The following is a 23,018-nucleotide window of genomic DNA, read 5'->3' as shown; positions in this document are numbered from 1 at the left end:
GGCCGAGGCTGCGCTCCGCTTCTGGCAGAACAAACCGGTTCTCTCCCGCCTTCCTGCCGGGCCCTGCCCCCCGCCGCTCCGGCATCAGCGCCCCCCGCAGGCCGCCGAGGGACACCGCCGTCTGCCGGTGGCAGTCCTGACCGAGCAGCGGGCGAAGGCCAGTGGCCAGGAAGGCGGCCAAGGCGGCGGGAAGGCCAAGCAGGATGGCCAGCTGGGCAGTCCCGAGCTGGGTCCCCTGCAGGGCACTGCCCCCCCCCCCCCCCGTCCCACCTCAGGCCTTGGGTCGGTCTTCCCGGGGTACCCCCTTCCCCTTCCACGGTCCTCCCCACCCTGGGCTCCCTGGGCTTTGACTGAGGCAAGAAGCTGGCAGAAGGTCTCGATGCTTCTGACCCGCTGCCAGTGGCAGGTGACCTGGAAGCGGCAGAGGTGGGGGGGGCACGGGGGGGAGGGGCGGTGTGGGGGGTGGAGCGGCCTCAGCCTGGTTCCCAGGGAGCGCTCCAGAGGAGCAGAGGTGCCGCGGATCCCTAGGATGGACGGTGGACACGGGGGACCTCATCACGGTCCTACTGGAGGACTCCATTTTGTCCTAGAAAAGCAAAGGTGGGGGGGGGGAGAAAGTCGAAAGACCTGGTCTTTTTCCAAGCTGCCACTGAATGTTAATCGGTGTTCCAGAAAGAATCCCAGGCAGCAGCTGAAAACGCAGCCTTGTGCCTGCTCCTAAAAGAGCTCACAGTAAAATGTGATGTGCCCTTGTGATTGACGGGGATGAGGTGGCTAATGGAAACCCCACAAAGAGAGCATGGAGGCCACTTACAAGGATAAACTTAGGGTCCTTAAGAGGCTTCCAGACCGATAGGCACCATTATCATCTCCAAGAGCCAAAAGCTTTGAGTGTCTTTTTACGCTAGGACCCATGCAAGAGGGCATTTAATCTTGCTGGAGGTTCCAATAAATTTGAGTAAGAATATTATACCATGTTTTATTTTGTGTTCCTTTTAAGACTTAGAAGGAATAGTAAATCAGTGGACATGTATATTTTATATTGCCCATTGATCTAACCTCTAGAACCATACATGGTGTTTTGAGGCCAATGTTATAAACAGTGGTGGAGAGCTGGGGAGATGGGAATTATTAACTGAGGCTAAGCGGGAAAACAAATCACTAAAACTATCAATTTCTACAATTGTCGATAATTTCAGAGACACTGAGTATAACAGAAAGGCTGGTATTGATTGGTAAAAAGATGCTGTGCATATATTATACCCTTGTCTCCTCTCAATTTTGGTTCCTAGTCTAATAGCTCTGCTTTCCTAGCCTGGAACCTCCCACACTGGGATCAAAATATCAACCTCATCACCCACCCACAACCAGGGCTGTTACCTGTTCATCCCTATCTAAGGGTGGGCAAGTTTCCAACAAATCAGAGCTTGGATCATTCTGAGTCCTAAAGGGAAGGATAGAAGGGCTAAGAGAAGACTAAGTAGACAGATCAAAAATCAACATTTCCACCATTGTTGTGTACACTGACAAAATCAGATTTCCTTAGAAAGACTCCTGAGTTTGGAGTTAGGGGCTAAAGGGTATAGGGGGAGAGGGGCGGGGAAGAGGCAGGTGAGAACAGTAACAAAAGACTCACTGAATGTTTTTATTTATTTTGCATAAAATATGTATTTGTATACTATAAATTTACATATCTCTGCTCTAAAACATATATTCATATATAATTTTATTTGTAGCAGCATATCAGAGATCTCATCCTGTCCAAGAAAGTGCAGTTTCCCCAGGTGATTTTCATACCCAGCCCTTTGGGCCAGTCGCCCTTCTACAATCAGGGTTTCTTTTTCTTTCTTTCTTTTTTTTTTTTTTTAAGATTTTATTTATTCATTCATGACAGACACAGAGAGAGAGAGGGAGAAGCAGGCTCCATGCAGGGAGCCTGATGCAAGACTTGATCCCTGGTCTCCAGGATCACACCCTGGGCCGAAGGCGGCACCAAACCACCAGGCCACTGGGGCTGCCCTACAATCAGGGTTTCTTGTGCACCTAAGAAAAAATATGGTGAGATATTTTCCTGTCAGATGCCAAGAAGTTTATGTTTCCTAAGTTGGCACCCCAGTTTGGCCAGTTTGGTGGGATAAGTTTGGCCTTATCCCACCACAACACTGAATGGCCCACTCATCCATTACCTGAGGTGGGTGCTAGGGATGGAAGCAATGCCCTCTGAGAAGAGTCTCCTGAGAGCAGTGAGTCTCTCCAGCCCACGGATATCCAGGGATGGTTCTAGGATTAGGTTGCTGTCCCCCCTGGGTTGCTGGCCATTGCTGATTGCAGTAGCTGTGGGTGAAGATGATTGGAAAGAGTCTTTACATCCCCAGGAAACTCTGTCACCCACAAACTTGCAGGAAAAGGATCTAAGCTGTTCTCCTCTGCAGCTCCAGTTAGGGAACCAGCAAAGACGTTTGCAGGCTGAGGAAGAGTACTGGGGAGACTGGGAGCTAAAGAGAGATCCAAAGACACCACAAAAGACAGTGAGAGTATTTTCCTTGTATTGATTGGCATAAACAACTATGATAATGGGGTAAATACTGGAGACTTTGATATGTTTAGGGCAAACCATTACGTTGGGCCACTCAAAAGTATCAATAAAAGGATGATCTGCCCAGTGATATAAGCTCTTGACCAAGTGGCAAAGGACTTGATTTTTAACATCTTTTTTTTTAAATAAGTCTCTGGTCCTCTGTACTTGTGCATTCTTAACAGCCACCGCTTAGGGAGCATAGAAACCATTGTGACCACTATATTTTTTCGTACCTCTGCCAAAAACTGTTTCTAGCTAGAAAAAAAAAACAAAATCAGAATCCCACAAATCAAAGATTTTTGAAAGCCCTAGGTCTTTCCTGCCATATTATCAACAGGAAAAGTCTCTCCCATGATGATAATGACTTGAGCCTCTGCCATGGGCAGAGTCAAGATCAGTGCCCTCCACTGCCCTCCACCTTCTCATTTCCCATCCATGACTGCCCAACATGACAGCCTAGAGCTTTAGGAATAAGAATTAGAAAGAGTGCAGCAAGCAAACAAGCATCAGTTTGGAGTCAGATTATTGTCTGGGTTCAGCTCTCCACTCTGCTAACTCCTGTTTTGGGGCAAGTCCACCAGGAGCATCAGTTTCTTCTTTTGCAAAATGGGACCAAGAATGGTTCCTAGGAATAGAGCTGCTGAAGAGGTGAAATAAAATCACTAATATAGAAGCATCGAGCACAGTGCCTGGCACAGGTGCAGCCTGCAATGAGGGTTTACCATGATAACGGTTAGGATGACGATGGTGTTTGCAAAAAAAACACATTAGCAGAGGTTTCTCTGGCCAGGGCTCTAACTGGGTTGGAATGCATTTTTTTTTTCTTTTAGGGCCACTCTTCTCCAAAGCCTTTGTCACTCAAACATTGAGAATGAAGTGAAAAACAAAGAAACCTAAAGGACACACAGAATGTGGCAAAAGCTCGACAGTTTTAAACTCCTGCCTGAACTCTGAATGCATTCGGACATTTCCCATGGGTACATTGTATGATGGGCATTGGTGTGGGTGCTGGGGATGCTGCATAGTGGTGGCTGTTGTTTCTGAACTTGAAACCTAGGAGAGACTCTTAGATGCTCAACCTTATAAAATACAGTGTGATGAGACCTTTAAAACCAAAACTAAGAAGGCAATTACATTTGCCTCCCAAGGAGTATGGGGGAAATTTTCACAAAAGAGTTATTTGAACCTCCCCTTGAAAGAGAAATAGATTATCGGGAGGAACAGCCCAGTTTGAGGAAATGTCAGAAAGCAAAACATAGAGATCATGCCTAATGGGTTGGGTAGACCCCAAAGTGTCCTGAGGGTCTACTGGGAAATAAGTTTGAGAAATATAATACGCTATTTTTTTCAGTACACTATCTTCTTAATGTGAAAATTCATAACTCATAATTTGTCTACTGCAATCTCCTTACAGTTAAGAAATCTATTCCACTTTGCTAGATGACATCCCCCCACCCCCACCACAATGCACATGTATGCACACACTCCTTCTTCCTTTGAGAAACGCTGGGGTTTGTGTAGAGGAACGGGCAGGAAAACAGTCTGGGCCAAGAAGGGAGGAATGTGTGCAGCAGTGTACTAAGGGGTTCACCCTGTAGTGGCTCAGACAGGAGTCTGTCACCTCGTGGGGGACAAGGTTCCCAGCGGGGTCCCAAGACAGCCTGCAGGGACAACATGATGCAACTTCCCGACACCTCACTTTTATTCGTATTCATATTAAAACAAACATGCTTGGGATTAAAATGCAACCATTGCATGACTTAGAAAACAAAACATGAGACTTGGACCACACGTTGGATTTGCAGGGTCTTCTTCAGGCCACAGCCAGACCTTGAGATCTTTACTTTTAGGAGTATCTTGGCAGGAAGGTTGGGGGAGTGGTGCGGGGCAGTGGGGAGAAGACGGTCTGGGGCAAAGGCAGGGTGCGGAGGGTGGCCCAGAGTAAGCCGCGTGCCTGGGTCCGCTAGAGCGAAGTCAGCCGTTAGTACGTGGCCAAGAGCAAAGGACCGAGTAAAGGGAAGTGGAATTGAAAGGATTAAAGGTTGGATCTTCGGTGCAGGTGGCCCTTCTGAGTGCATCCGTTCAGAGCCCTTAACTAGAAATAAATCATGGAAATGAGTTCCACATCGCCAGGAATGTTCAGGGGACTATTGGATTCTCTAGCTGGATCCTCTCGTTTTGTTTTGTTTCAGAAGTTCATGGGCCAAAGGAGTCTCGGGTTATGTGGTGAGCCCGGGGGAAAGTCTGTTGCCTTCAAAACGGGACTCGGTGCTCCAACCCCGGCTTCCAGGAGCCCTGTACCTACCATGGAAAGTGACGATTAAAGCTGGACACGTTTTTATATAAAAAGAAGAAAGGACCCATGTCTTTCTCGTGCTCTTCTGGTGGCCCCAGGGGTCTGCAGAAACCCCCTGCGAGGGCGCGACGACTGGGAGGTGCAGGAGGTGCAGGAGAGGGGGGAGGGGGGAGGGGGAGGAGGAGGGGGAGGGGGGAGGGGTGCTGCTCTTGGGCGCTGCGGCAGTGTCGGCCTCTCCAGCCCCGGGCCGCAGCACCGCTCGGCCGCGGCCCCTACGGGCACACCGGGCACACCGCTGCTCTAAACTATGGCCCAGCCGGGCGGCCCCCGGGCCGCTTCCTCCGGGTCCCTCCGGCTGGGCCGCGGTGGCCTCGGCCTGGCCCGCGCCACGGGGCCGCCGGGCTCCCCAGGTGATTCAGTCCTCTCCCAGGAAACGAAATACGACTGGACAACTGATAAACGGTGGATAAAGAGAGCAAAATGAGGCAGGGATTTAATTTCCTTTAAATAGAAGGGAGTGCCTGGGTAGCTCAGTGGTTGAGCGTCTGCCTTCGGCTCAGGTCATGACCCCGGGGTCCTGGGATCGAGTCCCGCATCCGGCTCCCCGCGGGGACCCTGCTTCTCCCTCTGCCTGTGTCTCTGCCTCTCTCTCTCTGTGTCTCTCATGCAAAAATAAATAAAGACTTTTTAAAAATAAATAATATCTGAAGAAGAACAAAAGTCTAAGGGAATAGAAAGACTGAAGACATGATCGTATTGCCCTTTAGGTGACTGTGCTCTCTTTAAAAACAAACACTCAGAAGCAGCAAATAATTATTTTTTTATTTTATTTTAAGATTTTATTTATTTATTCATGAGAGACAGAGGCAGAGGGAGAAGCAGGCTCCATGCGAGGAGCCCGACGTGGGACTCGATCCTGGAAATCTGGGATCTCTCCCTGAGCCAAAGGCAGATGCTCAACTGCTTAGCCACCCAGGCATCCCAAGAGCAGCAAATAATTAAAATGGGGAAGGACATGTATATATCAGTTACCCTCCTGAATAAATACAGGCATTAAAAAAACTCATTTTGACTAAAAGATGTCTTCTTGAACTATTTAGTCTCAAAAGGTTTCGTCTTCAACTTTATTATTATCCATTACTGGTATGTTGTTAATTGAATTACTCTGTTAATTGAAAATTTCATAATTCTGTTGTACAATCTTAGAGCTCTGTTGTAATTGTAGATTCCATTGGAAATTAGAGATAAATTGTTAGTACTCTAACTAATATTTTGAATACTTAATGGCTTTCTGTAGTAAAAATCACTTTCACAAACGTTATCTCATTTACCCTTCCAAAAATTTCACTGACATAGGGATAATTGGCTAGAATCATTTTTCCCACTTTAAGTATTCAGAAGGCAGTTATAAAGATATGATCAATTTAGCTGAGGTCATCCAGAATACTAGGTGCAAATAAGAGTCATGGCACAGGCCTCAGACATGTCCGTCTGTCACTGTCACTGTAGGTGAGGATCCGAGAGGTGAGTGAGCACAGGGCAACTTTGGAAGAGGCTTCTGGTCAGGTGACTTCACTGTCAAATGGAGACAATAATTTCTAAACTACTTCCTACGTAGCACACAGCAGCTCTGATGGCAAACCCAGAAATAGAAATGGAGACGTTGTAAGAAATAAAAGGAGCTATACAGATTTAAGGACTTCAGATAACACACGTCCCCTGTCCTGGATTAGAACCAAAGCCCCCCAGGCAGCAGCTAGTTTACACTAATAGTCAAGTGGATACTGACCTTCCCAAATGGGCAAACTCATTAGGGCATGGGCTTTTCTTCCCTGCTGTCCTGCCTGCTGAGTTAGGCCACCAGGAAGGGATGGAAAAGGTGCACTGTGGTGGGGTGGGGGGCAACACAGCTCATCTGTCATTATTCCCAGTGCAGAGAGAAATTCTGGTGAGGAAGACAGCATGGCATGTGGATGCCTCCACCCTCAGGCACAGCCTCTCCCATATATATATGAGCGTGTGGGGAAAAGAAACTGAGAAATATACACCTTTCCCGAGAGTAAAAAAAAAAAAAAAAAAAAATTATCTTTCTTGGTAAATGCAAGTATCTGAAAGGAAATGCAAAGCAAGTGTCCCATTTTGAGTAATGATGCATATATGGGGTTTCCTGTTGCCAGGAACTATTGTAACCACTTTGCATATGCTGGCCCTTTAATCCATATAGAAGCCCCTGAGGTAGGTGCTGTCATCATTACACACATCTGATAGGCCATAAGCCAAGGCACAGGGACCTCAGTGGCTTTCCCTGTGCCCAGGAAAGTGTCTATTCATCTGTCTGTCTCAGCCTCTGTCTTTCTCACTTTTCCCTCCTCTCCCACTGGCCCTTCTTGCTCTGGTCAGGATTTCCTAGGGAGGTTGGCCAAGATGCACCTGTGGGGCCAGAGAGGAGGGGAAATCATGTATTCCTGGACTGTGGATAATGACAAAGAGGGGAACTGGGGGCAACTTCTTTTTTAGTTACCGTCTGCATGGACTGTCTAGTTGAGGCAGTCCTCATCATCCTGCCCTTGTCATTAGGTGGCTGGAGGTAGGGGCCAAAGCATGAAGGAAGAGAAAGGAGAAGCTCCCTCTCTTCAGAGTGTAAGGCTCCATTAGCAAGAAGCAGCACTGCCCTCACTCTTACAGGAATCTGATGTCCCCCACAGGCTGGGCAGGGGATTTCCACTCGAAGGACAGGTTTCTCTTCCGGGATTTGTCAGAGTGGGTGATTGTGTCAGCCTCTTGAAAACAAGCCATTGCTTTGGAATGAAGAGGAACAAAACAAAAGTGCCAGCTACTTGATGATCAGACACTCTTCGAGCCTAAAGTAGAAATCCCATGAAATCACAACTGCTCCTCACGGTCACTGCAACAGAAAACACCCATCCAAGGTGAGCACTCTTGATGTGGTTCTGTTTGGTGATTTTACATGGTCATGTTCAAAACTAAAAGCTTAAGACCAGCCCCCAGAAAGTACACAATTCATTCGGGAGGAAAAAATGTTGAAGTGCTATTTCACACCCAAAATAAACTCCATTTAGATCAAAGTCGTATCAAAATTAAATACAAAAACAAAAACAAAACAAAACCTAGGAAAAATACAGTTTTTAAAAAAATATTGTAGTTGGAATGCTTTTCTAAGAAAAACCCAATTTCCTTAAAGAAAAAGATTATTTAAAAAAATTGTGAATATGGGATCCCTGGGTGGCGCAGCGGTTTGGCGCCTGCCTTTGGCCCAGGGCGTGATCCTGGAGACCCGGGATCGAATCCCATGTCGGGCTCCCGGTGCATGGAGCCTGCTTCTCCCTCTGCCTGTGTCTCTGCCTCTCTCTCTCTCTCTCTCTCTCTGTGACTATCATAAATAAATAAAAAAAAATAAAAATAAAAAAATTGTGAATATAGGAGAAATTAAAAGACAAATTATAAACTGAGAAAAGTATTTGTAAAGATACAAAACAGACAAATATACAAAGAGCAATGGTGAATCAATAAAAAGATGACCAAATCCAAAATTATCAAAGGACATAAACAGAAAATAAAATAAAGTCAGTCATGGTTTATTAAAGAGGGCACTTGTGATGAGCACTGAGTGTAATATGTAAGTGAGGAATCACTAAATCCTACACCTGAAACTGATTTTACCATATATGTTATAAAACTAAAATTTAAATAAAAACTTGAAATAAAAAATCATGATTTAAAAAACAATTATGAGACACTATTTTATACCTACCTTATTAACAAATTTTAATAAATCAGTAAACAGTATTGATAACACGGGAAAAATGAGGGCACTCATTTGCTAGTGCTAGAACTAGAAACCATGCAACTCTTTGAGGGGGTAACCTAATAATATTTTCCATAGTTTATATGCAATTACCTCTGATACATGTTACAACATGAAAGGACCTAGAAAACATTACAGTAAGTGAAATTAGCTAGATACAAAAATGACATATTGCACAATTCCACTTACATGAGGTACAGAGAGCAGGTAAATTATCATAAAGACAGAAAGATTACAGAGATTACCAGGGTCTGTGAGGAGAGCAGCCTGGAGATTATTGTTTAGTGGGTACAGAGCTTCTGCTTGAGATAATGAAAAAGTTCTGGAAATGGATAATGGTGATGGTGTACAACAGTGTGAATGTACTTAATGTCACTGAATTGTATACTTCAATTAGAATGGCAAATTTTATGTTAAATATATAAACATATTATTATATTAATATATATTAATATATTTTTAACACACCAAAAAAGCCCAGAAATGCAGTTTCCCTTTGATCTAGCAATTTCACTTGCAGGAATTTTCCTTATAGACATAAATAATATGGCAAACTCATTTGTAATTAAATGAGTAGCTAAAACCAGGGTCATAACTTTATAGGCTTGGTAAATGCAGCTTACTGTCTGTGATCATTTTATTTTCCATGCATTTGAACTTAACATTTATATACATTTTTAGTTATTATTTAAAACTGGGTATTATGCTAGGCATTGAGCATCCATGAACAGTATAACATAACCCTTACCTTAAAGGAACTCACAGATCAGTGGGATCCCAAAAAAAAGGAGAAGACTATAATCTCAGCACAATAAAGTCATAACTGACCCTCACTGAATCCACGAAGTGCTCCTTTAAGCTGTTTATTATGTATGTTAGTTAGTTCCGGTCACAATCCAATTACACTTCCTTCAGGTCTTTTATTAGAATTTGGGTGTCACAATATTTTGGGTCATTTTTACAGCTAACATAGTGCTTTGATTTTTGCCATTTTCATTCCCTTAGCCACAGAACACAGGGGTGCCCACATATTGATCCCCTCGTGCTGGGGTGCCTAGGTGCATACTGCGGTGGTTGGAGCCCCCAGGAAAGTTGTCTCCGGCTTTGAGTGGCCCCTTGGATTTGCCCCAGCGTGCTTTACATATATTATCATTTTACATATATTATCATTTAACACCACGCTGTATCGTGATGTGACAAAGTTTGGGAAGCTCTGTTGGAGTTGAATTTCATCTAAATTTCTGAACAGCCTGAATTTCATTTTGGGGAGTATGTTGCTGCGGGTGCCAATATGTTGCTCACACACTTCTTCCCCACTCTTACCAGTAGAACGGAATGATTGGGTAAAACAATACACATAGAGTCAATTGTATTTTATTGTATTTTTTTTTTTTTGTCAATTGTATTTTAATTTATCCCCTCTAATTGCCATCAAAAGGGGGTAGAGCAAACACTGCTGATGTGTTTGAGTTCACGCATGGCTGCATAGACACTTTCCAGTCTACACTCGGCTATCACCTTCAGCATCCATAGATTTCTTCTCTGCTTTTTCATCTGGGAGCTTGGTCCAAGGTCAGCAGGCATGACTCTAAAGTGTGTGTGTGTGTGTGTGTGTGTGTGTGTGTGTGTGTGGTGGGGACACCACTCTCAACCCCTAAATGCCCCAGTCCCTCATCCTCCTGAGACATGATTCAGAAGGGTGTTTCATGTGGTTTCTCCAAGGGTCCCCACTGGGACTGAGTTCCAGGTGCCCAAAGCAGTGACAGGCCCAATCTCACACTTCTTATTGGTGTCTCTCTCTTCTGTGTCTCCCTTTCCTCCTCTTACTTCCTGGAATCACCTCCCAAATAAACTCTTGCCCTCAAGTTCTTTCCCTGCTTTTGCAGGCACTCGAACGAAAATAGCAGGAAATACTCTTCACTCTGCAAATGATGTAGTTTTAAATAAGGAAACAAAAGTCTGTTTCACACATACACACACCATACATGAAGTTTGTTCAGGGCAATTTTATTCATATCTTATAAGAAGGATGGATAATTTTTTTTATAACAGTGCTATTCGTGCCTTCTTTTATTTATTTTTATTTTTTCATTTTTTATTATATATAGAGGGAGGCAGAGGGAGAAGCCGCTCCATGCCGGGAGCCCGACGCGGGACTCGATCCCGGGTCTCCAGGATCGCGCCCTGGGCCGAAGGCGGCGCTAGACCGCGGAGCCACCCGGGGATCCCGTGCCTTCTTTGCAAAATGATTATCAATATAGAGATTAGTGATGCGGTTCTCATGATACAAATGTTTCGTGCTTATCTTTGGCTAAATAATTGCTTCTTAGGATTAAGTGGAACTTTAGCCAAGGAAATTCCTGCTTGGAACAAACACAGCTTGGAATTTGTCGGTAGGTCCGGGGGGGGCGGGGGGGGGGCGGGGTGCACAGCCTCTCCCATAGGAACCAGAGACCGCGTGGTGGTGGTGGTGGGGGGGAGCAGGACCTGCTGGTGGGAGGTGGGAGGTGGGAGGTGGGAGGTGGGAGGTGTGATGCGGAGCTCGCAGCTGGGCGCGAGGCCGGCCTGCGACGGCGGCCAAGACCCGCATCCTGCCCTTTGCCTGTGTCACGAGAAACAGCAGCTTCAATCCGATGCTATTTCAGAAAATGACATGAGGTCCTCTTGAGTGTGACCGATCTGAATCCTCGCCACCCCTAAACCTGAGATACGGTTCGGTTCGTGCTGCCTCCCCAGCTTGCAAGGGCTCAAGGTCGAGATGGAAAAGACGCGCGGGGTGGGGTGGGGTGGGGGTGGGGGTGGGGGTAGGAAATGCTTCATTTCTAAACACTTTTTTTGTTGTTAAAACCTCTCTTCTTATAATTTTCTCATAAGACCAGACTGTTTCCTTTTGAAGAGGATTTAATTAAGTCAAAGAAATAAGACCAGCAAATATTTGTGTCCTGGCGTGAACCTTTACAAGCTGCCTGACCCCCAAGAGCTCCAAGGCACTCATCCTGGCCTAGGGAGCACCCCGTATCCAATACGGTCACGCAGCGTGGCATGTGGCGGCTTGGGTTCGGGTCTAATCGCTACGATTGCAAATTACAGAGTAGAATAGTACAAAATTTCTGCCAACTATCAAGTTACTTAGAAGCAATTGTCAAATTTTCAACACTTTGCTATCTTCTTCTCCTTCTCCCTATTGACTTGTTATTTCACTACTTTTTCACGGAGATGAGCAGAGAAAGTGACACCCAAGCGGATCCACTGTGTACCTTGTTAAATTTACTGGGGGGAGAAAAGCCCAGGAATAGAATACATGATTGGAATAGAATAAAATGATTGGATAAAATAACATTTAGAGAGTAAGTTTCATTTTTCTTTACCAGCTCTAATGCCGCTGACAGAAAGAATTAAAAGTCGACTGTGTAAAAGAAGTTCTCAAATGAGAATGATGTGAGAGATAGCAAACAGGACAGGTAAAAGCTCTCTGAATAAACATGTAGGGCTGTTACGAATTTTTTAAAAGGAGTTGTTTGTTTTTATATTTTTAGATACACAGGAATTTTCAAAGTTTAACTAGTATGTTGATCTAAGGAGCCATAGGAGGCAAGAACAGCCCCTCCTTTCTACTAAGCTAGTTTTAAAAGGTAAAAATAAAATACTTTAAATGTAGTGAAAGTAGCTATAAAAACAATGGGCTAAGGGAGATAATCCAAACAACCAAATAATCCAATGTCATCTACCCCCTTCCTCTCTTCACCCACCACCACCTCTTACATTGACCAGACACAAGGAGACAGGAGGGTGACCTATAACTTCAATCTTTTGGACTTAAGAGTCCTTCAGACGAGAACTTTCTCTGCTAAGTTTGCTTTCTGTGAGGGGAAAAAAAAAAGTCAAAAACTTCTGCACCACAGGGACCATTCTTACAGTTTCCCAGGCACATTAGGAGATCATGAACAATGAGCTGTTAAAGCACATTCTCAGTTGAGGGGACCCAGGGCTTTCCCATTTTCTTCCAGAAGCACTACAAGAAGATGTCCTTTGAGCCTTTGTTTGATGGCAGAAGGTGGTCTCCTCTCCCCAGATCAGATCAAACACCAAAGCCTACAGAAGGAGGTAAGGGCCATGCCCCACAGACTAGGTCACAGCCTCAAATACCACCCTCCCCTCTTTAAGTCTTGAGGTTTCTGCTTTCTCACTAGCCCCTGTCTACTTGAACCCAGGAAAACACCCACTCACCGAGGGACACACTTTCCTTCAGGCTGGGTGGACTGGCTCCCCCGCTCAGGGTTGCAGAGACACATCTTTAAAACAAGTCTTTTCTTCTCTCTTCTGTTTCTCCTCTAATGAGCAGGACAGCAGCTGTTACTGCTAATCCCCAGCAGCCACAGGAGCCGTCCCTCAAAGTCCAGATCCAGCCTTAATCACATCGGTTTTCTCTAGGGCCACGTACATGTATTCACACACGGTTTCCACACCAACACTGTTCAAGCCTGTGTGAAGAACTAGAGGGAACCAGAACTGGTGTTGCCCATGGCTGGCATTGGCATCCTCGGCAGGAGCCGGGTGCCTTCATCTTGGTTTCCCTCCCAAGGGGAGAATGCCTGAATCGAACACATTTCCTTGTTCTCTGCTTCCTGAATCGATGGGAACTGAAGAAGTGATCCCTGGTGCCGTGGTATTAAATGCCATGGCCAGAGAGCAATGTTTGTTATAAAAAAAGCTACACAAGCCCCTTCCCTCCTCTTTCATTGGTACCGAAGCTGGAATTCACAAAATTGCAGGCATATGAGAATCACCCAAGACACTTGATAATAGCACGGGGCCTGGAGATTGGCGGTTCTCAAGGTGGGGTTCCCAGAACACACCATCAGCATCATCTGGAAGCTGATAGAACTGTAAATTCCTGGACCCCTCTCCAGATGAATTAGATCCTATCTCAGATCCATAAATACAGCAAAATAGAGGAGGCTCAAACAGTGCCATGGTATATGATTCTATTAATATAACATTCTGAAAAAGACAAAAGTATAGAAATGGAAACAGGTCAGTGGTTGCCAGGGGCTGAGGTTGTGGGGAGGGCGAACTGCAAAGGGTAGCACGAGGGAATTTGGTGGGGCGGGGAGGGGATGCAACTGTTCCGGATCTATTGGGGTGGCAGTTACACAACTGTGCATTCTTGTTCAAACTCAGACCACACATCGAAGCTGTACATCAATAAATGCCGTATATAAATAAGTAGAATAAACAAAAAATGGAGGGGACAGATACACAGAAGTAGCTATTAGGCAAATGACCAGTGGGTTATCATAAAGGAGTTACATGAGATTAACTCCATGAGAGCCCCAAATCCCTCACCAAAGTTACATTTGAACTGTACCTTAAACACTGAGGAGAATTTTTCATGGCAGTAAACACTGGGGAGCATTCTAGAATGAGAGGAATGCATTGAATACTCTTTACTCCATGTCCTGGCTACAGTCCCCTGGAGAGTCTTCCTGTTCAGAGTATGGTCCTTGGACCGGCAGCATCAACATCCCCCAGGAGCTGGTTAGAAGTGCAGACTTTCAGGCCCTCCCTGCAGATCCACTGAGTTCATTTCTGCTTTTTTTTTTTTTAAATAAAGACTTTGTTTATTTATTTGAGAGAAAGAGCAGAGATCATAAGAGGGGAGTGATGGGGGCAGGAGGAGGCCGAGGGAGAGGGAGAAGCAGACTCCCTGCTGAGTAGGGACCCTGATGTGGGGCTCCATCCCAGGACCCCGGGATCATGACCTGAGCCGAAGGCAGATGCCCAACCAACTGAGCCACCCAGGCACCCCCGTTTCTGCTTTTTAACAAGCTCCCCAGATGACTTTCAAGCACATTAAAGCCTGGAAGTATTTTTTTTTATAAAGTTTTTTTTTTTAATTTTTATTTATTTATGATAGTCGCACACACACACACGGGGGGGGGGGGGGGCAGAGACATAGGCAGAGGGAGAAGCAGGCTCCATGCAGGGAGCCCGATGTGGGACTCGATCCCGGGTCTCCAGGATCGCGCCCTGGGCCAAAGGCAGGCATTAAACCGCTGAGCCACCCAGGGATCCCAAGCCTGGAAGTATTGCTCTGGAGAATCTGCCCAGGTGTCAGCCCTTGGAAGAGCCCCCACAGTGTGACAACCTCCCATCTCACCTGACTGATAAATCAGAGATGATCACTTTACCAAGACTAGGTGATCCATTGACTGGGCAGCAACCCATCAGCTACCTTGAGGATCTGGACTTTTCAAGGAACACAGATCATTTGAGCCAAAAGGTTAAGAAAAGCTGGACTTGGAATAGGTGGCAGGGCAAGTCAAAACTGAATTTCATTCCTGAAACTCCTCTGTGGCCTTCTCCTTTATTAGAACTCGTGTGAGGGGCTTCTTGTGTGTTTCCTTGTTTGTTTTCATTTTTCCACCTTTAAAACTTGACCGTGGAGTCCTGAACAGGGCCTGCTATGCTTGAAAGAGAAGATTGCAAGGCAGGAGGAAAGCAACCAAAGTCTGAAGGGATTTGCGTATCATAGTGAGGAGGTCGAACCACATCCAGTGGGAAAGAAAGGAGTTACTGTGGCCGCTCAAGCAGTAGAGCAGCAAGACACGCAGCTGGGATTCCATGAAGGCAGTTCTGGAGACGGATGGAGGGCCAGCGCCAGAGATGAGGGGCTGTGTAGGCCAGTAGGAGATGAGGGGGTGAGTGGTGATGGAGGGGGGATGGAGTCAGGAGAATCATCTGGAGATAGACTTGGAGACAGACAAGAACAGAATGCAGGGTGCCCAGAGAGAATTCCAGCATGGACAGTGTGGGGTGAATGCAGGGAGAGCTGTGGCCTGACCATTAGGCGTAGTCTCCACTCCAAAAATCTTGATGAGGTGAACGACTTACCGAGGAAAGCACTCACATAGAGAGTCTTACTGCTGTAAGCTTTGTTTTGGAGCCAATTTGCTTGGCCTATGATGGCAAGTAGCCATGAGGTGATGTGCCCTGAAACCACCAGAGGAGGTTGAGCCTTCCCGGCCTAGGACTCCAGTATTCCCCGAGCAGAATGAAATCAAGCTGATGAAACCTGGCTCCTCTACGCCTCTGTCCGACCAGGAACAGGAAATCTCGATCTCCTGCTAAGTAATAAAGGAATCTGGGTTGGGGTGGCTCGGAAATTAGAGGGCCTTCCAATGCTATTATCCTAATTTTCCAACCTTATGTGGCTGCTTAAAAGCTGTTTGCTCAGATGCTTCCAGGCTGACTTCGAGTCTTCAGCCCTCCAGCCAGGCTGGGGCCTCCTGCCCAGAGGCCCAGCGAGGCCTCCCTCTCTGAGGCTCCGGCACAGCTCCCTGCCGCTGCCACAAGTGGGGCACAGCTCCCTGCTGCGCATAAGTCCCGCCACTCACCCACGTCATACTTCTCCTTGGATACCAGGAAGCATTTTGCCCTAGACATGGCCCCATGGCCTGCCACACCCCCAGCCTCCTCTGAGCCAGCAGCAGGCCTGAGCCGGTCCCCCCACAGGGCCGACTGTACCAGAGCAGTGCCCTGATCGTGAGGGAGCTCCTCCTCAGGCAGGGCCAGGCCACATCCTCTCCTGGGACTCTGACAGAGAACACAGAGGGTTTCTCTGTCCCAGCACTGGCCAATAGAAATACAATGCAAGCCACGTAGGTCATTTGGATTCTTCTAGTTGTCATAGTTTTATTTTTATTTTTTTAAGATTTTATTTATTTATTCATGAGACACACACACACACACACACACAGAGGCAGAGGCACAGGCAGAAGGAGAAGCAGGCTCCATGCAGGGAGCCCGATGTGGGACCCAATCCCAGGACCCCAGGATCATGACCTGAGTTGAGGCAGAGGTTTAACCACTGAGCCACCCAGGGGCCACTCGTTGTCCTATTTTTTTAAAGTAAAGAAACAGGTACAACTTATTCTAATAACACATGGATCTAACTCAGTATATTGCAAACATTATCTTTTCATGGGCAATCACACAAAAAAGTATTATCAAGATCTCTTGCATTCTCTGCACAGGAAGCCTTCGGGACCCAGAGTGTATGTCGCACTGGCAGCGCCTCTCAGCAGATGAGCCACGTTTACAGCTCAGAGGGGCTAAGTTGCTACCGCATCGGGCAGCACAGGTTTAAACCAAGGAAGGTGGCTGAGCCAAGAGGTCATGATGCGGGGCCGGGCCGTGTCACACCGTGCGCAGGATGTAAACAGAGGCAGCGAGGCTGGGGGGAGAAGACACTACCTGCCAATAGTGACACATTTACACGGTGACTCCGTAGTACAGGCACTGGTGTGGGAAACCAGTAGGTTAATTACCTCGTCAGTACCCACAGCAACACTATGAGGTCCAACTTATTTTCACCCCATTTTAGAGATGAGGAAACTGAGTCACAGCATTTGCCCAACTTGCCAAAGATCGCACAGCTTTCAGGCTGTGATAGATGGGGTTCCTTGCTACAGGGTTGCCACCTGCTGCCTTTGTGACCTCATCTAAAAAAAAGAGATAACCATAATTTTTGCCCCTGTATCCCAGAGTTCCTCTGAAGTTTCACTGAGGTAATAAATAATAAGCGGTTAGCCCTTCGCGTGGGAAGGGGTCAAAACACATTTCGTTCAGGGAACGACCAGGCTGGCTGAGCTGCAGAGATAAGGCGGCCTGTGCCCAGAGAGCAGAGGCCCCTGGCCATGTGGCCCCCACGGGTGAGCGCGACTGGGACGAGCGAGAGGGGGGCAAGGACAAAGCCAGAGCAAGGCCAAGAGCATCGCAGGCTCCTCTGGCCCCAATCCTGTTCCAAAGTGAAGAAGGCCAAGCTGTGTGCACCAAGAAAGTGAGAAAATGCTGTTTTTGCTTGAATCTGCTTGAGCCATCTCACACTGGCAGTGTAGTGGGACTTGACATGTTAACGTAACTGAATCACCACGTTGACAGCCCATGGCCCTGACGAGGATAGTTACAATAGGAATCACAGGAAAATCTGGTGGTGGGTTTTCCGGTTATAAATGAGAAGCTCTGCGTCCTTCTGCAAATCATTTAACTTCCTTGGGTTACCTCAGGTGTAAAATAAAAGGTTTGGATTAAATAATCTCTTAGATTTCTTCCAGCTTGAGAATTATACATATTTTTAAAGTTTTGAGTCATAAAGGTAGAAGAAAGAGTTAGACTGCAAAGCATCTCGAGATGACGTGGATATGGCACGTAATTACAGAGTGGCATATAAATATTGCCGGCACTGACACCACCCTGACTCACGACAACCCTAGGAGCCAGCCTTAAAAAAAGTTTTTTCAGGGATTCCTGGGGGGCTCAGTGGGAGCATCTGCCTTGGCTCAGGGTGTGATCCCAATGAGGCCGCCATCGGGCCCCCCGCGGGGAGCCTGTCTCTTCCTCTGCCTGTGTCTCTGTGTCTCATGGAATAAATAAATAAAATCTTAAAAAAAAAGAAAAAGTTTTTGCAAATGCCCATTGAAACCTCAAAAAGGAAGGACCAATAGGGCAACAGAGCTCACAGTGCCAGTTCCACCTCTGGGACCATAATTCCAATAAACACATGGACATTTTCTTCATGCTCAGTCTCTGGAAAGAGCACATGTGCCTTTGGTGACTCATTATCAACCTTTTTCCCTTTTTTCATGCCTCGGTCATAAATTGCCATTGAATTTGAAGAATGTTTTTACATAGACATTGGCTATTCTAGGATCCTTATTGTAGTGAGCATTCTGGAATTTACCAAAATATTTTTTTTTTTTTCCCTAAAGCATACAGGTTTCTGGAGTGCTAGGACAATGTGTGTAAGAAAAGAGAAACAGGGGATCCCTGGGTGGCTCAACGGTTTAGCGCCTGCCTTTGGCCCAGGGCGTGATCCTGGAGACCCAAGATCGAGTCCCATGTCGGCCTGCTTCTCCCTCTGCCTGTGTCTCTGCCTCTCTCTCTCTCTCTCTCTCTCTCTGTGACTATCATAAATAAATAAAAATTAAAAAAAAAGAAAAGAGAAACAGTATCCATTTTCTTCAAACCCAGCTTTAATTTACTTAAAAATGGGCAATCAATGGGCATTCTGTACATTTAGCAAGCTTGGTGACTTTTGTTTCATTCTTCAGGATATAGTGAACTTTCTTCCAAGAAAGAAATAAAGAAAGAGGAGGAAGGAAGGAAGGAAGGAAGGAAGGAAGGAAGGAAGGAAGGAAGGAAGGAAGGAAAGAAAGAAGAAAGAAAGAAAAGAAAGAAAGAAAGAAAGAAAGAAAGAAAGAAAGAAAGAAAGAAAGAAAGAAAGAAAAAGAAAGAAAGAAAGAAGAAAGGAAGGAAGGAAGAAAAAAGGTTGATTTAGTGCTCTTCTTCTACCCAGTTATCCTCTCCTCCATTCTCCCGGTTAAAGAACAATACAGAGGACATTAAAACTAATCACTATTTGAATGCTGATTATTTGCAAACATCTAAGGCATCTGCTGATGCAACAAAATATCAGCAGGATCTCTCCTCTGGAAGCTGATGTGTTGTTGCTGGGGGCGTGGTAGTAAGATGGAAAAGAGAGAGCTCTGAAGTCAGAGAGCAAATTAGTTTTGTAACCTTAGATAGGTGAATAATGTTGGTGAGCTTCATTTTTCCCATCTGTAAAATGGGGTGACTATTAGATTCTTCAGAAGAATGTCATCAAGACTAGATAGGCTAGCACAGGGATGCACAGCAGTAAATGCAAGGAGACAGGAAAGGAGAAGGAGACAGGATTTAGAGCAGAGAGGGATATTTCAACTAGAGGCAAGAAAAGAGTTGACCTTAGGGGTGAGGTGGGGTTTGGATAGAGAGAGAGGAGTAAGAGAACATTCAAAACAGGAAGGATGGCTTGAAGAAAGGCGTGACAGTGGAAGGGGCTGATGGCATTGGCAATAATTATCCAGAAATAAAATAGGGTGCATCTGACATATGGGTGATGGTGACAGGGCTGTTGATGGGAGTAAACGGAGGTAAAAGGAAGACTCAGTAAGATTTAGAGATTGTTTGTAAGGTGGCCAAAGTGGTTTTAAAAATCGGTATTTAGAAAGCCCGAGCGAATAATATAACTACATCCAAAATAGGGAAGTTGGTGGCATTCAATTTTAGATATGCCGACAACGCCCTCAGCACTCAGTTACTCCTTCAGCCAGTCTCTAAGTAAACGCCTGCCAAGTGCAGGCCACGTGCCCAGGGCTGGGGATCTGAAGATGAGGAACACAGTGTCTGCCCCTCCAAGGCTGACGATGGAGACTAATGCATCAGCAGATAATCACAAAACAATGGGATAAATGGTTAGGGGAGAGAGGATCGTGTATTGTTACGGCAGTATAGAAAATGAGTATCGAGGCTTCAGAATGTCCTCTTCCCTTTCAAGAAACCCAAACATTCGCATCTTGTGATTGGATGCCAAAAATTAGCCTCGAAGCTCAATGTTGAAATAATTCCAGGGATTTCTACATATACATGGTTTTGTAGCATCTTTTTTAGGATCCTATGCTATATGCACTGTTTATCCTCGTGGGCACGTGGACTTTGTGGTGCTCTCATTCATATCAACTTAGTTCTAAACCCCTGGAAGGTCGGAATCATCTTAAAATTACCTAGCTCCCACCCATAGCACAATATCATGCTAACCATAAGTCATCTCTTAAATAATTTAGTATATCCTTTATTTTAATCATCCTTCTTCCAATTTTTCCAGGGAAGTAGGAAGAGCAGCTCCCGTTTATTGAGCTCTTATTACATGTCAGGGACACATCGAACACTCGCACAAACTCTTCTAATCCTCCCAATGACCCTATAAAATATGTGCTAATACCCTCCCCACTTTACAGATGAGGCATAGAAAGCCTTAAATAACCTGCCTGAAGTGACAGTGCTAATAAGTGGAAGAGCTAAATTGTACATCACTGCGGAGGAGCTCTGGAGCCTGTGCTCCTAACCCCTGGGCTATGACACTTGCCATCAAATGTTTAAGAAAACCCAAAGCATATGGAGGGAGTGGCTTGTGCTAGATCAGAGGGCAAATGAAGGGAGCAAGACTTCAGTTTCCTATTTCTGGCACCAAGGTTTGGAAGGCCACTTTGGATGAGTAAAAAACCTAGTTAGATCTCCTCCCTGAAGATCTTGCATTTTGACCCTGCAAACCTACCATAGAAGGCAAACCACTTTCCAAGGCATGCAAGAAAAAGCCATGCGGTGGGTCTGGACTTCATGGGTCTTCCATGTTGAAATCTGCCAGGTGTTTCTCCCTCCTTCTGACTATAGCAGATTTTCTCCAATTAAGGAACGTTTTAAAATTGTAAGGATACAATTTGTATCCTTACAATTTTAAAGGATAGGGCGCCCGGGTGGTTCATTGGTTAAGCATCTGACTCTTGGTTTCAGCTCAGGTTTTGAGTCTCAGCATCCTGGGATAGAGCCCCAGGGGTGGTGTGGCGCTGTACACTCAGCATGGGGTCCCCCTCTCCCTCCCCCTGCTCGTGCTCCATCTCTCATTCTCACTCATAAATAAATAAATAAAATCTTTTTAAAAATTCTAAGGCTATATTTTTCTCCTTTCCCTCTCTCTTTTTAAAATAAAGAGCATAAGAAAAAATAAAATCAAAAGCATAGCATTCTGTCTCAATACCTAAACACCATTGTTCATTTTGTCACTCTCCACGAGCCCTTTCATCTCCCAGCACGGAAGCAGTCATAGACGAACAGAGCTTATTCTCCTTTATGGAAGCCAAACCCAAACCTCTTATCATTTCTGCGTCAGAAGGAAACAAATTTGGTTAGCCACATCAACCCCCAGCCTGTTGTCGATGGAGAATACCAAGATCTTCGAATGTGAAAGCCTTCATCAAAATTTTTATTTTTTTCCCCAACTTTTTAGACATTTTTCAAGGCAGCTCCAAAGAGCAAACTCCAAAAATGATTCTGTTATAGACCATGTCTGCAGGACAAATTCCTTCTTCTGTTTTACGACCCTCAACTCCAGAGCTGGTCTGCCTTCCCCCGTCACCACCTGGAGCTCTGTCGCATTCTATTACCAGTTACCACAGCTCTTTGCTCTATTAAACAGACACCTAAAACCGACAGGCCTCATGCACTGGCCCTGGTAAACAGCATAGAAATCATCCTCTGGGCCCCTCAATACTGCAGCCATACTTACTGCTGGATTTGAGCCAAGTCCCTACAGAATTACTGAGGTCCTCCACACACCCCTCTAACCTGTGAAGCTGGCCCCCATCTTCGTGAGTTTGAGACACCGCAGAGAACTGTACTCATTTACCTCCAACCATAGGGCAGTGTAGGAAAGCAGGAGAGAAGTAGCAGACTTCCTAATTCCTGGACCACTGCCTCCTTCTTCCTTCACACAACAATGCTGCAGTGAGGTCAGCAAACTTCACGAGGCAACAACAACACCATTAAAAGTTTAAGGAGAGATCCCAAGTTGGCTCAGTGGGTGAAGCATCCGGCTCTTGATTTTAGCTTGAGTCATGATCTCAGGGTTGTGGGATCGAGCCCAACATTGGGCTCCATGCTGGGTATGGAACCTACTTAAGAGTCTCTTTCTCACTTTTTGTCTGCCCCTCCCCACTGCTCTGAAAAAAAAAATTGCTTTTTCATTAAAAGAAAAAAATTTAAGGAAAGACCTACTGTAGGCCGAGCCATAAATACCACTTAATTCTATTGCATCGCTCTACCTCAGGCCGTGGTATTTGCCTACCTCATGATTTGGAGGAACAGTGATATTTTTGTTAGCATCACTGTTATTCCTGCCACAAAAGTATCAGTAGTTCCCTCCCAAAGCCAGATTCACACATGTATTCCTGAGGGACCTATAGTTAAGCAGAAAATATTAAGTATTTGAACATAGTTTAAAGGTAAGCAAAATTCAAATATGGCAGTCCCTTAGTATGTTTTGCTTTCCTGTGTCACGTGTATAGAAATGACAGTTTGAAATATACAACATACAGAACAGTCTCGTGTAGGATTTACTCTATGTAGCCAAATTCTTTAAAACTACATATATTACATGATATATAAATACACCATTTAAAAAAGGTTTTTTTGTTTTGTTTTGTTTTGTTTTTACCACATGTGTTATTATCTTATTTCTCTGGATTTTTGTTTTTTGGGTTTTTTTTTTTTTTTTAAAGATTTTACTTATTTATTCCTGAGAGACACACACACACACAGAGAGAGAGAGAGAGAGAGAGAGAGAGGCAGAGACACAGGCAGAGGGAGAAGCAGGCTCCATGCAGGGAGCCCGACATGGGACTCGATCCAGGGACTCCAGGATCATGCCCTGAGCAGAAGGCTCA

The 23,018-nt window shown here is 45.5% G+C and overlaps 1 protein-coding gene across 1 annotated transcript; it reads right to left on the bottom strand.

Annotated features, from left to right (window-relative positions):
- Positions 1-84: 84 nt before the first annotated feature.
- REELD1 (reeler domain containing 1) lies at positions 85-21,940 on the bottom strand. Its single transcript, XM_077844427.1, is given in 10 exon segments — positions 85-136; positions 271-411; positions 2,187-2,355; positions 2,358-2,565; positions 4,170-4,239; positions 7,558-7,690; positions 7,693-7,779; positions 16,098-16,296; positions 17,125-17,204; positions 21,922-21,940. Coding segments are annotated over 10 exon segments (1,158 nt in total).
- Positions 21,941-23,018: the final 1,078 nt, after the last annotated feature.

The sequence above is a fragment of the Canis aureus genome, chromosome 13 (genome assembly GCF_053574225.1).
Source record: "Canis aureus isolate CA01 chromosome 13, VMU_Caureus_v.1.0, whole genome shotgun sequence".
NCBI lineage: Eukaryota > Metazoa > Chordata > Mammalia > Carnivora > Canidae > Canis > Canis aureus.
Note: the sequence above shows the minus strand (reverse complement) of the source record. Positions and strands in the feature narration are given on the sequence as shown.